Source organism: Anabas testudineus, chromosome 22, assembly GCF_900324465.2.
Source record: "Anabas testudineus chromosome 22, fAnaTes1.2, whole genome shotgun sequence".
Classification (NCBI taxonomy): Eukaryota; Metazoa; Chordata; class Actinopteri; order Anabantiformes; family Anabantidae; genus Anabas; species Anabas testudineus.
The window spans coordinates 10495408-10513163 of NC_046630.1; the positions used below are offsets into that span (position 1 = coordinate 10495408).

The following is a 17756-nucleotide window of genomic DNA, read 5'->3' on the forward strand; positions in this document are numbered from 1 at the left end:
GTGAAGGGCAGTAATGGGGTCAGCCTCAAAGGTGAGGGCTATAATCTATCAGTATCCTTTCCTCCCACATACGCACCATGCAGCCATGTGGAGAGTGTGCATCTGTACATGTAAGCACACACAGACATTCTCATGTAGCCCCTACATCAAGCCTGAAAACCAGCGTTTCGTTTGATGAAAACCAGAATGCCCACCAGATCAAACAAATCCCCCCTTAACTTCCCAACAACTTCAGCATTATAGGCCAAACTGTGCCTGTGTTGACAATATTTAATGCCCCAGGATTATCCTCGAGGTTCAACAAAGATTTCAGACTGCTGCTGTCTCATTGTGGGTTTACACAAGCTTCTGATGGATATCCTTGATTCTACTAACCAGCTGTGCATTATAAGCGGAGTTTTACCCTATGGAGTGCTGCATCAATTTTTAGTGCTCTGAAGTTTCATGTTAATTGCTAAAAAATCGTTTGCTTCTTTTTACTTCAGTCACTAAATGAGATATTCAAGTAAACCCTACTGAGATCTGGAAGGTGGCAATGCACAAGCTGGAAACAGTGGAAAGCCTGCTGTTTTAACAGTGAATTCCAGAGAATAACCCAGGATTAGATTGGAATAATTAATGTGTATTTGTGCTCGCCACATACTTTAAATGGTGGATAGGCATTGAAACTTGGCTGCCCTCACAAGTCAGAGGAATGAGAGCTTTAAACCTCCAGCCAGGTTCTGACTGGAACAGGCAATCTCCTTCGCTCTCACAGCCTGCATTTTTAATGAGAACATCTGCTCTGGTGGCCCTCTGGTGGAACCAAGGCTTGCTTAATCACACAGTCGAGCCCCTCAAGTCTCTCGCAGTGGGATCTTCTCAGCCCAGTGATCAGACAAAGTGGAGCTGGCTACTTTGCACTAGAGCAGAGTACCAGAAAGGCGGAGAGGGCATAGAGGATGTATATGTTGTATATATTTGTTGTTGAAGAAACATGAAGGCAGCCCATAAGCCATTATAAATAAATAATTGCCCATGCATTTCTCGATTAATCATGTTACAGGCATAATTGAGAGCAGGAAAAGTCTGAAACACTGACCATGGTAGTGCTGCATGCATATTCAAAATAACTGATGACGGGAAGTAATTAGCCCAGACTTCATTTTGTTCCTCTTGTCATTTATTGTAGCTTTTGAAATGTTAATTTCTGGATGTGCTTAGGTGTCTCTTAGAGGAGCCGACATCCCCCTGGCTTCCCCCTGGCTTCCTGCATTTTGAATGCTGCTGTATCTATCTTTGTGAAAGGGGCTCCTAAAGCTAACAAAAGACTGTAAACAATGCAGGAGCTGTCAGATAGGAGAAAAACTTGAAAGCTCTTAAGAGTTATGCCTCAAAATGTAGAAAATAAATTGGTTGTTTGGTTATAACTGTGCCACCGAAAAGGACAGCGGCACCAGTGCTGTGTCAAAATCTGCACTGTTATGCGTTTATTTCACCATAACCAGAATCTCACCTTTTCCAAACATGATGATTAGTAAGGGAAGCGAAGTAACTAGTTTTGACTATGCATTAAGCTTGTGCCATTTGTCACTCACTGTAGCTATTAAATGCTTGTAAAAAGCCTAAAAAGTTTCTTTTTAGGTCTTCATCCACATGTTTTCTGCCACTGAAATTAAGCTTTTCACCCGTTAGTGTGGATAAATTGTAGGTATAATGTGTGGAAAACCTCTCATAAGCCTCTTATATAACTGTTGCGTTCACTGACATGCTTATATAAAGCAACAGGTGCTCCCATTCATGTCTTTCAGAGTTACGTTCAACACAACATGGTGGCTATAAAGTACATAACCAACAAGGAGTAAAAGAAACAAAAGCCTTTTTCCATAGTTCTGGTAATTTATTACAGACAGCTTTTCAAAAATGATTCAAAGCACTTGTGTGGACCAGTCTGAGAATAGCCTGAGGGTCCAAGGCGCTGTTTCGAGATGAGCGATGATTCTTCTGTGTCTTCTTCAGTCTACAAAGATCTGTGATGATGATGATAATACGCAAAGCTATGCATGGGTATATCGATTTGTAATGATCCACTCCAATCCTTTTTTTTTTGGGGGGGGGGACTAAATTTAATCTGTTCAATCCTGTACTGTAAGTGGCCAACTAATGACAGAGTGCATCATATTATAAATGCTGTGTGAGAATAAACAGATGAAAATACCAACATACTGAGAGTGTGAGCATCACTTTTTTTCTTTTTTGTATAAGAATTCTATTGATTTAACTTGTTCTCTTGTTCATGTTTATACTGAGTGTGAAACTCTACAGTAAAAAAAAACAGCTGAGACATTTTAATGTGTGTATGAGGGTTGGTGTGACTGTGGTGTGGTATGCATGCCACCAGCATATCTATTATGAACCTTTATTTGGGTATCAGCATGTGCACGTGTGTGTGTGTGAGAGTGTGAATAATAGCGGACAGACACACTGACCCTCTTAGCACGCTGAGTGCAGTGAAATACGAGCTGCTGAGATGCTATGAGACTGCTAGCCTCTGGTTGAACCTCCAATGAGGCCCACCTCTGCCTCCACCACCACCAATTAGATAGCGGCCATAATGCAACCTGAAAGATGCACTGAGCCTGGCAGCTTTATAAACATCCTCCCTGTCTACGACTGACGCTCACAGCCTCGTCTCTTCAGCTAAACCTTGTGTGTGGGTGGGTGGTTTAAGTGTGTGCATCAGGTGTGACTTTGTGTGCGAGTTTGGAGTGTTGAAAGTGATAGATCCTCCCTCCGAAGGATGCATTCCCATCCTGACACTGAGTGTTATAGTTTTTGCTCTTTGTGTGTGTGTGTGTGTGTGTGTCTGTGTCTGTGTGTCTCCTGACTACATTATCTTATCTGATTACTCTCTCTGCCAGGATGCGCAGACATAGTGGAGACTGTAGTGTAATATAACATGCCTCTATATGACTTGTGGTTGCTACATGAGATATGCCACCACACACATCATACCACTGGTAACATCAGACCTGTCTGCCTGCTTCTGAGACCTGACAGCGTCATTGTTATTAACCATACACGAGAACAGAAGCGCAGACTGCCGGGCATATCAATGCTGCAGCAAAACTCAGTAATTACGCCATAAATCAAAGCAATCTCCGGCCAAGCTCTGACCAATTTATCTGCAGAGCGAGATTTAATGTGCACTGGGAGGTTGTCTTGCCCCCATGACTTGTGTACACCTCAGAATGGAAAAAGGGACTCGTGATGGCATGTAAAGCACAGTGCATGGCAATGAGTGATGCCTCGTCCTCATGCATTCTACATCTTTTCAGCTGAAAGCTTTCCCAGCTCTGGATCATAAAGTGGCAGTGAAACTGTAGCCTACCATCAGTATACAGAGCTATTAAATAATCCACACTGTTTTCAGTGGCCTGTGGGGACAGCACACAGGATGGTGTAAACATTAGAGTCAGGAACAGCCCTCCAGTAAGCCTTTTTATGCCATGTGAACAGGTGTGATTTCTGCCTCTCTGCTTTCAAACAATTGTTTGAAGCAATAAGAGACACCGAGCATAGGATTCTGCTACAGGCTGCAACAACACATTCTCCTTCAAGTGTATCCAAGTGATGGTCTTCTTCAAGCTTTGCACTAACATCTTGTGGATATCATCTGATAAATACTGTGTGAATTTTAAATAAACTCAACAGCTTTGAGTCTTATTGCAATGCATGTAGCTGACACGCTTCTGCAAGGCGTAGCGCTTCATTGCATCAGACATACTGTACTGTAGAGGAGTTATCTTTAAATGGGCTAACGTGTTGCACCAATCCATCATCCTCAGAGCAGTCTGACTAGTTTGAGGTCAGGGGAAAGGATCAGTCGTTTAGGAGGGAAGAAAATTGAGGTCAGAGGGAAAAAGCTAAGGGAGTGTGGGAGGATAGGAGTGAAAGTGACACATACCTAGCACTCACATTTACACCCACAGTGGTCCTGCTGGAGACACCTTTTCCTGACTTTGAGGTTCAGCAGAGGTGTATGTGATCAACTGTTCCCAGTTGCTCTACTTTGGTCTATGGTGCATTTGTCTTCAAGAATTAAATCTAGTGAGTTTTTAACGAAGAAAACTTTGGCTTGATTATAAACATTAACACATAATGTACACAAATGATCATAATTTGTTATGTAACCGGCGTTTTGCTCTTTAAATGAGCTGTCTACTTGTTTGATTCTAACTTGGGGGAAAAAGACTCAAACAACTAAAGGATGTCTGTTAGATATTAAAATAATATGTGTTATTTTAAGTTATATTATTTTTAAACGTACTGATCCTCACCCTCATCATCTGTGCTTCTCTCTGCTGCACTCTGCCGTCGATCGCACCAATGCAGCCAGTAAATCACTTGCTTTATGGCTGTTTCCCCATGTTAACACTTTCCTGTGGTCTAGTACAACAAGTAACAAAAGGAAGAGAGATGAGGTTTAAAAAAAAAAAAAAGATAACACGTTTTAGAAAGAACGAGAGATTAAAGAAAAATATTTGAGGAGTCAGTAGGAGTGTTTTTTCACTAAATAGCATGGAGTCTGGTTCTTGTGGAAATCAGTGTGGGTGTCTCTGGGGTGACATGCCTGTAACAGAGAAATTCAATGGACCAGTGACTTTTCAAATTGAAATGTTGCAGTGTGCATATTAATCACTCTCATATAGGAGAATATTGCGCTCTGAAGGTGTTACACTTACTCGCCTGTTGGCGAACATCCATTAAACACCTCAGTGTAGGAGTGTTGATCTAGAATTGGGTTTGCTTACATATTAAAAGCAGTTTGATGGTCAGTGGTCTTATAGTAGATTATCACTCCTACTCCTTTAGTTTATGCCATTTTCCATCTCCACTTGTCTACTTCAGAGTGGAACAGTTGACAGAGGCGTTTCCTCCCCTGTTATGCATGTGAGCTTCATGTTTTCATGTAGGTGTGTGTGTGTGTGTGTGGGATGGGGATGGGGAGTTCATGCATCTGTAAGATAGACCTAACCTTGTAACAGTAGCTCTGCCTTTTGTTACTAGACTTCCTTCAGGGTAATCCAGAGGTCCGTCTTTGTCAGGTGGTTTTGAGATTCACCAGTTGCAAGATGACTTAATTTCTTTTGCACTAATCTTCTTGTGGGTCCCGTTTATATTACAAACGCTGGGCTTTTGTGATACGACACAACAGAACAGCTTCATTTCCTCTGCAAGTAAATATCAAAATTACACACAGCTGCTGCCACACTGTAAATGTCAAACACAAACTAATTTGTAGGGCAAACAGAACTAACTTTCCTGCTGAACAGCAAAATCAAGAATGCAGTAATCACAGTACAAATACCTCTGAGACACTAGAATTTGGAGACAGCATCCTACGGTATGTCTCTTGACTAAATATTTCACTACTGCTCGTGGAGTAGAATATGCTGAAAAAAATGCACACAAATACATAAGATTGTAAGTCTTCAGGCGAGAGCTCCACTATTTAAATTAGCTGACTCCTCCACAGATCCCCTGAAAACATTTCAGGATTTTTTATTTTTTTTTAAAGACAACAACAAGTCATTAAAATGAAAGATAATATAAAATTCACTGTTTATTCTTCTTCATTGCTTTGAGAATACTTTAAATTAGGTGGAGAAATGAGTACCTTAGAGGGTGCTGCTATGTGTATGTGTATATCTCAAATTAGTGTAAAGGATGCATCAGTCAACACTGCTGCACAATTTAAAAGCATATTGAATTTTGTATTTTCAGCACTGTTGTCTATTATCTATATATTACCGTTTGTGCTAATGACTGTATACTGTACATACAAGCTGCTTTCATTTATTGAAGATATAATAAAACTTGTTGAAACTGAACCCTGGGATGAAATCTGTGTAATTTTAATTGGTAACCTGTGTGTATTTAGAATCAGTCATATTGTTAGGTTTTAATATTAACTCTAATTTTGATGACTGTATAAACCACAGGTGACAATTGTTTCCTTTGTATATGCAGCAACTCTAACAATGTAACTTCTTTCAGGAGCGCATTACCCATCTCAGCCAGATAAAAAAAAAGTCGTCTCTAACTCAAACATGATGCTGCATCCAAGAGGCAGGATTAGTCATCTCCCTGTTACTGAGCTCTAGTGAGCTGCTCCATCTTGGCCCAGCGGAGACATCAAACGCACTCTCCCCTGCCCACCTGCCTACTGTTTCCCCTGGAGAGACAGAGATGGGTTAGAGAGTGGAGACTGGCCTCTAGTAGTGCAACTCTCTGTGAAGTCCATATTGATTACATCTGCTACCTACGGCTAGTTGGAGCTGTGTACTCTGACAGCTGGCAGCAAAGGGTGAGATGGATAACTGCTCCAGCCAGACTCTAGCCAGCTACATCATCACTTGGCAGAGGGTGTTTGCTTTTTGTTTTATGTCACTGGACTAGTTTTAGTTTGCTTCTTCACAGTGTAGTTGTGTGGAACTGTTCTTTTCTGTAATAGTGTTTTTAGAAAGTGAGGTTCCTTGGTTTTTCTGTCATGGCGCTCCACGTCATCCACGACTCCGGAGCTCACTTTTATCTCAAAGGGTTTAAATGGCTGAAAATTGGGATGCAGAGAATAGTAAACACGGCCAGGATCACGTGATGGCCCATGTACGTGTTACCTCTTACTTCATATCATATTCTACACATGGTTGACCACAGGCTTGGCTAATAAACTTTTCTTATCAGAAACGGACAGGACTAGAACGGCTTCAAAGTGACTAAATCTGATCCTTATAAAAACATTTTTACTCATGTATCAGCCCCTGAGGACTGCTTACTGAACTCTGTTTGGGAGGCAGGAGGAGTGACTTGTGGGAAGAGTTGTAGAAAGCAAATCTAGTGTGAATCCTTTTCCCCTGTTAGCCTACAGTCCCTCCTTCAGGCTGCTGGGTATATACTGTTGATTATGAAGATGAGTGGCTATAAACTCAATATTTTCCAAGGTGCAGTGAGAAGACTGTAAAGTAGGCAAATGCCTGCGCTCACACAGGAGAGCCATAGAGTGAGCAAGTTAAATGGGTGTAGAGGGATTCAGATGGCTTAGTCAGGATAAGGAACTGGGATCTAGCGGTATGTTTTTTTTATTCATTTGTGTCTCTCTGCCTCTCTCTCTCTCTCTCTCCTTTCTCAGTATCTGTTTTCACACCCCAAAGGCCTTATTTACAATCCTTTACTTCTCACGCTGCAGTCGGAGACAACGGCAGCAGTGGCTAACAGATACTGAGCCGTAAGCCTCTCCAAATCACTGGTTATCTGCTTTTAAAAAAGTCACTTTATGAATGCACGCTCACCTTATCCAAGCGTTTAGTACACAGTTAGCAAGCAGTATAATTACAAAGTAATGTGATTTAGGACCATATGTAGTTTTATAGGTTCGTTCCAGTGAAGTTGAACAAACATATACACTTATAAATGATATACCTCAATATTATTCTTACTCTCTTAGTCAGTCTGTGCATCATCATTTCAAGTGTAGTGTAGTGTGTTAAAATAAAATTCTTCTTCTTTAGTGTGTTTTGACCCAGTAAGACCACGAAAAACCAGATCTACATGACTCATGAAATACAGAGTCAAGGAGTAAGACCAGAGAGAAAAAGAGAGAGAGTTGCAAGCTGCTTCTCAGCTGTATGCTAATGCCTGATGAAGTAGGAGACATACCTAAGCAGTAATGGAAGTGAAACAAAAATAAACCATTTTCAAGTATAAAAAGAGATGCACAGACACAGCTGCACAGAACTTGGCAGTTGCCTTTGATTTATTCCTCTGGGGAAAGAAGGACGGTGTTTGTGTTTTTGGAAAGTGGTGGTGGGGGGGGCGTGGGGGAGCACAGCACACAAGGAACATTTCAAGTTCGCCACAGGAAATCAATTTATTTGAGAGGGCAGCCAGACTAAAAATAGGGAAGCCCCAAACAATAGCGATGAATTAATTGTGCAGATTTCCTGAGAAGGCAAGAAAACTCGAGAGAGCCAAAGTTTGTTCTGTGTCTTGTTTTCATATGCGTGCTATGGAAATATTAGTCTGGTCTAGCTGTCATGTTATTTCGTTTTTGACATATTTCTGCTTGTCTGCAGCTGTCAAAACAGAACTGAATCTCAATCATTTTCTTCCCTGATGTGATGACTTACCACTCGTCAACTTACTGCCAGCTGCTCTGTTTGACAGAATATGATGATTTATCATGAGTTCGCCACTGTAAATAGACAATAACTGTTTTGTCACACTCCACTGAGTTGTAACTGGGTTTTGGGGAGTGTGTGTGAGGGAGCGCTGCGAGGGTCTTATGGGGGCTGATATGCCGTTTTTAATGAGATCTCACAGTAGTGTTTAAATATTTAACTGTTCCTGGTGAAGCCTCCCCAACAGCCGCCAGGCAAAACTGGTGAGGCTCCATGCAATCATCACAGACTATACAGCACCTAGCCCCTGAAAACATCAGAAAATAGGCACAGCCTGAATATATAATGGCATTCTGAATACACAGCCTGCTGCGCCTAATACCTGCACCTATTGACAGAGATGCTGTGTTTGCCCCTGCAAATAAGTATTCAGACACCATGACAAAGAGCGAGCATGATGATGAAAAGCTGCTGAATTATACATCTGTTTTTTGATGGGATATTTTCTAAACTTTTTCTCTCTCTCTCTCGCTCTCACCCCACAAAGTAAATCCCCCATGTCTGTCTTGCTTTTGCACCTCTCCACCTTTTTTTCCGCCTCATTTTGAGCTTCGCTTTATGGGTTTTGAGAAACATTTCACCACTGATCAGTTCAACTCCCACACCGTTCAGGTTTTTTACATCCCACCACCCGTCACTCCCAAAGAATGGCACTCGGGTGTCTGCCACCACCTGCTGTGTTCAGAGGAAAGTGGTAGTGGTGTGTTTATGTGTGTGCAGCTATGGAAGTGTGGGACGGGGGCGGTCACATGCTAGAGGAGGGATTATAGAGGAGGTTGGGTGAAATTTTGGTAGGACGTGTGAGTGAAACGGGCTAAGAGACGACTTCAATTGTGATCGTGTGCTTTAATTTTGTCTCCTGGATTCTTAAAACACACTAATATAATCTGATTATTTTCCTTTAATCTTATTTGAGTCGTTAGCTGAGCAGAGTACTTTAATCCCAGATTTGGAATATCAACACATTTTGGAATTTCCTCCTTGCAGTAGCGCTGTTTTAAAATGTTGCATATTGTTGGTTGGGAGAAAAAATATGCGGCTGTACAGTACCTGCCAGCTGGAGGAATCTTGAGGGACTTAAGCCTACAGATGACAACACGCGCAGCATCTCCTTTCACCCACCCCCTTATCCCTCTCCCCCACAGACAGCCCATGCCGGCCTGTCTACTCAGCTCATCCAAAATCCACCCTAATATCCAGTCACTGCTCAGAGGCCCCACTGATTTAAAGGCACATTATTAGCCCCTGCTAACCTGCCCATTCACTGTTTAAAATGTTTATTTGACAAGGGATGTATAGAGACAGTGCCAAAGAAGCCATCATATGCATGACTCCTCTTGCCATACCGCTTCATGTGGCTGCCAAGTGAGGCCCACTGGGGCCTTTGCCAGGAGACTCAGACTTGCACACACACACACACACACACACACACACATGGAAACACCTTGTACTTCCTAGAGGCTCTCTCTCCCTCCCCCAACCTGTACCAGCCCTGTACCCTCCCAATCCCCTCCCACCCCTACGCCCTCAGTCTCCATACCACACTCATTATTAATGATCTGAGGGACAGCTTTCATTTGATCTATTACTTAGGATGGGATGGCGGCTGCTGTGCTGCTGCATCCCTGCTGGATCTTTAATTATTTCATGGAGGGCTTTCCTCCTCTCTGCTGCTCCTTCTCTGTTGTGCAGATGAAATATTGAAGTTGAGGAGTGTAGTGCAAAGTGGCCCCATACAGGGTGAGGTGTGCATGCGTGTGCTTGTGCCTGTGTAGTGTAGGCTTACAGTATATTTGTGCGTATGAACATGTGTGTGCACGGCTAAGCTCCTCCTGCAGATCTCAAATTGATTTTAATTTTTTTTTTTTTTTTTAACTTAAACGTGACTTGGGCTTTTATCCTTCTAACTTCAGTAGTGAGGTCACAGACTAGAGAAGCAGACTGCATTAGTTATTAACGATTTCCTCAAAGCGCAGTCCAGCTTTGAAACACAGGCATTCAGTGTGCAGACGTGGGTGTTGCTGTTATTGTTAAGACCTCTTGAGTGTGTTCGTTCTGGCCATCTGACAAAAACAACTGAAAAATCCCTAATGTCTCAAAAGGAGAACAAACACTATTACCAAACATAAAGAGAATTATTGAAGTGCATGTCTAATGTGCTGTGATTATAGGCCATTAATGTAATATTACAGTTGAGTTGAGGGGCACTAAAGGCATGAAATCACCTCTCACTTTTTGTTGCCAAGAATAACAAAGCACAACATCCGACACAGAAATTTGTCTGACACCACAGACGCACACAACTTCACATTCAGGTGGGATGTATCATGCATGGTGACGTATGCCTAATAACTTTGCTCTCCTACTTCATACATTTTTGACTCTCTTGAGACAAAGGCCACTGTGTTAATGGCCATCAAACCTCCACACGGGTCTGAGTTCACTCATTTTGTGCCATGTTATCCATAGCATCATCAGACAGCTGAGGACATATGATTTCAGTTAACTGTCCTCAGATACTTACTCCATGTAGGAATCCATACTCCATAAATATAATGGCATCTTACTTTTAGTTTATGTGATTACATGTGATGGAATAATTTGCATCCATAGCACATCTTCACTCAGTAAAGCATTGGATTGCTGTAATTGGTAGTAGGAGTAATCCATGCACTTATGTGGGGGAGTATTGGAATGACATTGATATACAGCGCTCCATTAATTGCCATATGAATAGGGTCTGCAGTGGTTGGCGCTCTGCTGATGCATCACAGTAAAAGAGATGGGTCACTCTGTCTTCTCCGGCGTGTAGCTTTGCCAAGCTCATAATTACTAAAACCCCCAATTAATCTTGCCATCATATAGGCCAAATAGACACTTCTTCCCTGTATAAATGAGTTACAGTATATGCTTTTAGTAAATGTGCTTGCTTCTATTTACACAAGTAGGTGTGTATGTGTACATTTATACTGTATTCGCACTGCCTGTGCCCATAGGAATATTAAGTACAAACAGTCAGTTGGTAGTTTATTAGATACACCAAGCTTAACCTATGCAGTCTAATCCAAAGGTCTAGTCCTGTGATGAATTATCCCATCATGAAGGTGATTATTTATTTATTTGATGTAATAATGTAAAACGGTTTTAGAGATGTGCAAATACAAATTTAGGATTGTTTTGGAGGCTCTACTGTAGTTTGTGGGGTTGTGCTGCATTTTAAAGAACTGTGTTTCTGTTATTTAACCTGGTCTTACTGTTATAAATGAGGTGGACTAAATTATATTGTGTATAGTGCAATAAAACTCACCAACGTCAGGGACACACAGCAAAAATTTAACATTATCACTGTGGTGAGGGAGGGTGTGTGGCATAGACTATTTTAATTCCAGTTAGGGTTTATGTTATCAGTGTGCCTTCAGCTCAGTTATGTCAATATCACACTGTTGAACACTGTTTTGTAAGAGATAAAACAACATGTTCATCACACGTTTATGTGCACGTATCTAAGCAAGCTAAAACACAAACACAGGGCGACCAGACTTCTTTGGCAAGCGACACAATCACTCAGCAAGAGATCACAAACAGATGTTTAGTGTAATTGTACTTTAATTTAAAACATCTTTTCACAAGTTAGAACTTTTCTTTTAACTAATAAATTGGATCCTGCACTTGTTTTAAAGTTTACTCTTTGACTGGTTCATATAACATACATTTTGAGATTTGGATTTTTTTTTTTTTTGTCATGCACATGAATGAGATACAGCTGACAGGTTGTTAATCTGTTTTCTCGTTGTCAGTCCAAATACAAGTGGTTGTGTACAGTCAGCTGCACTGATTTCTGACTGTTCACAACGGCAGTTTACTGAAAACTTCCCTTAATAGTATTAATCCGTGCCCAAATGTATGTGTGCCTACATGAATATTTATTTCTGACTGTAGCATGTGTTTCTGGCGCCTAGCTATTCAACCTTTACTCATGCTGCATAAACTCTGTACTCAGCTCTGCAATGTAGCCTCTGTTCCTGCTACTGTCACATCCACAACACCTTACTGACACCCAGTGGTAAACTGCGGTACTGCGCCCACCTGATGTTTGGCTGCTAGCAGAGATGGAAACTGTTTACAGCTGGCATTTGTCCCTAATTAAAATCAGTACTTGTTGGAGCACTTGGTCTGCAGAGGGACCAGCATCCACAGTGACGCACGCTGGGCCACTGATCCTCCGGTAAGCCTCCTCCACTCTACAGAAACACACACATGCACATACACACTGGTCAGCAAATAGAAACAACTTAAATATTAACACAGCAAAAGACACTTACTTAAGTTGCATAATCTATTTTCAGGACAACTTCAAGTATCGTAACTGCTCACACTTCACTAAAAGTGAGGATAATGGTAAAAAGCAAACACCTGAGAAATATGACAAACAACAGGAGGGGAATATTGTTCCATATTGTAGCATAAGATGAATGAAAAGATGAATGAAAGTAACCATTGACCAGACTGTGTGGCAACAACCTGGGCCAGATGTGCCTTTGAGTTTTGACCAACTTAATGGAGCACAACAGCCCAGCAACTAATCGCCCTTTCTCATCTGCCCCTTTCCCTATGGTACAGTAATTGATTGCTAAGTGCTTTATGGATCAGACTAATATTAGCTGCAATTCCAAATATGCCTAGAGTATGTTGTTATATTTATACCTCTATCACAATGCCTGCCTTCTAGATAGGTATATTAATGCTTTTGGATAGAATTGTACAAAATGAAATGGTTCATGTTAAGAAATTTGAGCTACATGGTTTAGTAAGTTCCAGTTAAAACTTTATTTTTATTATGTCTGTCAGCACAGACACTGACGAGACTTGAACTTATATTTCTGATCAGCTGTTAAAGGCACTTTCCTTCTAACTATTTTTAGGTTGAATAATTAGTTGCTTAACTGAAGAACTGAGCTAATTAAAACTCTTGTAAGATGTGTGTGTGTTTAAATGAAATATTATGCACGGTTAATTACTTGAGTCTGAAAAGTTGGTTGTGGTCTAGTTCCTGCTCCTCTTCAGTCTTTCCTTGACCTCTGTCCCTCAGCCTCCGCTTCCTCTCCTCAGGGTCCAGAGTGAGTAAGACCACCAGGCTGGGCTGGAGCAGGTCTCTTGGCCAACGATATACCTCTGAACCCTCAGCTGGCAGGTTGCACGGTGGGCCGCTCACTGCTGTGGCGATGGCATAAGATGCTGTGCTGTGCCAGTACCTGGGGAGAGATAATAAATGGTAGATTGGAAGGTGAATGATGGATGGATGCATGATTAGATGACTAGACTCATAGGAGGACAAGAAGATTTAGGACTAGATCCCTTTGGAAGGTATTCTGTTGTCCCTTACATCCTCTACAACTTCTTATAAAAGAAAAAAGGTCAATAAACAGGCAAACTTCACTCCACCTGCAACCACTCGGCTGTCTTTACCTGTCAACGATGACAGGTGTCTTCATGCCCTCCTGGACTATTTGTTCTGCTGTGATGTAGTTCCCCAGAGCGTAGAAGGCCCTGCGGATGAGGGGTGGCTCCTGATCAAAGCGGGCCCTCCAGGGGGACAGGCACTGGGGAGGGGATGGCAGTAGAACGGCTCCCAGAGTATCCCGCAGAGACTGGGTCAGAGTGGTCTTACCTGTGAGGGGAAGAAGCAGTGGGAGAGTGGCTTCACATTTCCAGAGCTTTGAGGTGCAATTTGTTCTTTTATAAATCACAGACGGGACTAAAGTGACTGTAGAAACACTGACCCTTTGCAAAGAGTAATAAATGCACAAGCTAATAAATAAACCCTTTTCACAGTGATGTAACTTTGCTGAGGTCATGATACATGATATTCCATTAGGCCAAGCTCACTTGCAGATAACGACTTCAGCAGAGAACTAGCAGACATCACTTCAGCAAGACATTTATACATCAGAACTGATCACGTTTGTTTACGAGGTAATGGCATTAAACCTGTGGCATCCAGGCCTTCTATGACAATGACAGGGAAGTCTGGTTTAGATCTGGCCTCCGCTCTGCTGGGCAGCAGCTCCAGTACAGATGTCGCCTCTGGTATGATGTCACCGCACTGCAGAACAGACAATATCGGGTTGCTGCTGTGAGATTAGGCAGGAGGGAGTCACAGACTGCGGTGCGCATGAACACACACTACTGTGAGCCAGCTGGCACCAAGATAAATGGAAGACATCAAATGCTTTGGGCCACTATGGTATACACTGCTGTACCATATTCTATCACACGAGGGCGCACATCTTCCATGTTAAGAAATAGGACTGTGAGTGTCACAATGAGACTGTAAGAACCTTTCTTAGAACTTGATGGGCCTCCTCAAAGCTGTAGAACACATCCGAGTTGATGATGTTGAGGGTAGATGGGTGATAATCTGGCGCGTCTGTGGGCACCACGCAGTATTCCTTGGACATCACGCTGCTCCCCGTGTGTGTCCACAGACGCTGAGTCCACTGTCGGCTGTTTTCACATTTCAGGTATGAACACACCAGCAATGATTCGCTCTGAATTAGATCCCGCAGAAGCCTCTCTGTCGGTAAAGAATCACCTGGATTGGCCTTTAGGAAATACCCCTTAATGAGAGAATCCTTGACGTGTGGAAGAAATGAGGACATGGGAGACAGCTCGCACTCTGCAGGCAGGGATCTCAGCAGTTTGTCTTTTAACTCCGCGTAAAACTTGGCTCTTCTGATTCTGTCGCTGCTGCAGACGAGGAGAGAGTAGCATCTGTCAGAGCTCTGTACTTTTCTGAACACCTGGGGCGCTGGTTCTCCCCGGTGCTTGTCTTGAATTGCAAAATAATCGGGGGCTCCATTAAACTCCACTGAGAAAACCCGAGCAGACCAGTGCGTCAGAAGAGAGGCTGTGCGCCGTGCCATGGTTTGATCCAAACGTGCCGATCAGTTCCCAGTCTGGACTTGATGTCCTGTGAGGGGAAAACGAAAGTAACAGCGCCAAAGAGGGGAAACGAAACTTTACCTCTAATAAGAAAAAAGAAACACCCTTATCAGTGCATCAGTGACATGTTTTCCTCCTTACGCAAGAGGACACATAGTTTACAGTTGTGCCACCGGGGAGTCCAACCTGTATTACAAGTTATATCATTACATGTGTTGTAATGAGATGAGAGGAAGGAAACTATTACAGCTACAGATGTCTGTGATGTGTGTGAGGCATCAGGTCACCTGCACGTCAAGCACCCAGCTGATTTTCGTTTTCGATGTTTGTAAACAGAAACCTTACGACTGTCCCCCTGAAGGAGAGGCCCTGCAGCTCCCTATTTAAGACGCGTCAACGTCCGCGGTGCGCACACAGCGCCAAAGTGTGATAGAAGATGCTCTTCGCCAGTGTGGTCGCGTCTCCCAAGCTGCTGCTGCAGCTCTGCGTCAGCACCTTGCACTTCATTTTTTGCGCCTTATCCAAAGTTTGCAACTGGACAGCCGGAAGCAGCAAGGCGGCAAAGTCTGCTGTTTCATCCCTGGAGAGAAAAGTGAGCCAAGGGACAGTCCGAGATGCAGCGACTCCAACAAGTGTCAACTATCACTTCACGCGCAAGTGTAATTATAAATGTGGATTTTGTTTCCACACTGCAAAAACATCCTTCGTTCTGCCGCTGGAGGAAGCCGAGAGGGGGCTCAAACTTCTGAAGGAATCAGGTACAGTCATCAGCTTATATACAGCATATTCTGTGCCTGTTTGTGGTGTCAACCCTTTTACACGCTGCTCATTTCGTGTTTCTGCTTATCAGGCATGGAAAAGATCAACTTCTCTGGAGGAGAGCCTTTCTTGCACGATAAAGGAGACTTTCTGGGGAAGCTGGTTCAGTACTGTAAAGTGGACCTGCAGCTGCCAAGTGTCAGCATAGTAAGCAATGGGAGCATGATTAAAGAGAAATGGTTCCAGAAGTATGGTAAGATCACAAACTTATTATTATACTCATTAAAGCTTCATTTTATTATTGTATTTATCTGCATTTGCAGATTAATGATATTCTCTTTTCTTTTCTTTTTTTTTTTTAGGTGACTATCTGGACATCTTGGCCATCTCTTGTGACAGTTTTGATGAAGCAACTAACCAGCTGATTGGCAGAGCTCAGGGCAGGAAGAGCCACATTGACAACCTCTACAAGATTCGCAACTGGTGCAAGCAGTACAAGGTGGCCTTCAAAATCAACTCGGTCATCAACACGTTCAACAGTGACGAAGACATGACGGAGCACATCGTGGAGCTGAACCCCGTCCGCTGGAAGGTGAGCACAGACAGGGAGAAAAGGTCACGTCTGTGTCTGCTGTATGCATGTCCTCATCTTCATCCTTTCCATCTGCACTTCCTGTGTTCAGGTGTTCCAGTGCCTGTTGATTGATGGGGAGAACGCAGGAGAGACAGCCCTGAGAGAGGCAGAGAGGTTCGTCATCAGTGACGAGCAGTTTCAGGACTTCCTGAATAGACACAGCAGCGTCTCCTGCCTGGTTCCTGAGTCCAATGAGAAGGTATGAGGTTAAATGCACAGAGCTACTTAATCCCACTCTCTCACAGTCTCATACTGTACTAGTGGAATAGTATTAAGAAGAGAAATGTGAATGTGTGCTCGTTTGTCTTCACAGATGAGGAATTCCTACCTAATCCTGGATGAATATGTAAGTATAATATAATATAATATAATTCTAAACAGACTTTCCACATCTTCATTAGCCGGAGCTGAACTGAGCACTCGGGCCACCTCCTGTACCTCATTTGTGTGTGCCACTTGTTTCAGATGCGTTTCCTGGACTGTCGTCAGGGAAGGAAGGACCCGTCCAAGTCCATCCTTGACGTCGGCGTGAAGGAGGCCATTTGCTTCAGCGGCTTTGATGAGAAAATGTTCCTGAAGAGAGGAGGAAAATATGTGTGGAGCAAGGCTGACATGAAGCTGGAGTGGTGAAACGCTGCAGCTGGAGGATTTGGATTGACATTTGTGAAGTGATCGTGCAGTTTGAATATGTTGGTCTGTATTTATGTGTTTTGCTTTACATGTCTCAAAGTTTATATATATGTTTTGTTTGTTTTTTTGCACTTTACTGATGTATTAAAAATAAGCAGTGTTGTTTTCTTGCACTGAAAATAAAATAAATATATTTTCAATAAAAATATTTAACATTTTAAAAACTTGTAAGTGTATTTTATTTATTTGCATTTTAAACCCTTGATTAATAATCACAACTACACAGTCAGGAGTCAATGACAGGAGAAGTCCATAACTATAAAGTTATATTTATACTTCTGTATGAAATATCTGTATTACAGTGTTGTCAACTAACCAAACAAAACAAAAAACCGGTGCAGAACATTTTCATGTGTGGTTACACGCCCCATTTAAGATAGGTTTCACTTCACAGCCCTGCAACTGAGAAAAGTCATTGAAGCAAATGGTGAAACTGAACTGAATTCCAAGTTAGTTGGAAACTAGTTTAAGTTTCTATTTCCTCAGGTGCTACAATATGCAACATGTTAAAC

The 17756-nt window shown here is 42.4% G+C and overlaps 2 protein-coding genes across 2 annotated transcripts; one reads left to right on the forward strand and one right to left on the reverse strand.

The window, feature by feature from the left end:
- Positions 1-11944: 11944 nt before the first annotated feature.
- cmpk2 (cytidine monophosphate (UMP-CMP) kinase 2, mitochondrial) lies at positions 11945-15243 on the reverse strand. Its single transcript, XM_026340244.1, has 5 exons — positions 14558-15243; positions 14208-14322; positions 13686-13887; positions 13238-13471; positions 11945-12460 (listed from the first exon to the last, which is right to left on the reverse strand). The coding sequence occupies exons 1-5, from the start codon at positions 15140-15142 to the stop codon at positions 12340-12342; spliced, it is 1257 nt and encodes a 418-aa protein (XP_026196029.1). The 5' UTR covers positions 15143-15243; the 3' UTR covers positions 11945-12339.
- Positions 15244-15458: 215 nt separating this feature from the next.
- On the forward strand, positions 15459-17344 carry rsad2 (radical S-adenosyl methionine domain containing 2). Its single transcript, XM_026340245.1, has 6 exons — positions 15459-15919; positions 16012-16173; positions 16283-16512; positions 16604-16753; positions 16868-16900; positions 17020-17344. The coding sequence occupies exons 1-6, from the start codon at positions 15598-15600 to the stop codon at positions 17182-17184; spliced, it is 1062 nt and encodes a 353-aa protein (XP_026196030.1). The 5' UTR covers positions 15459-15597; the 3' UTR covers positions 17185-17344.
- Positions 17345-17756: the final 412 nt, after the last annotated feature.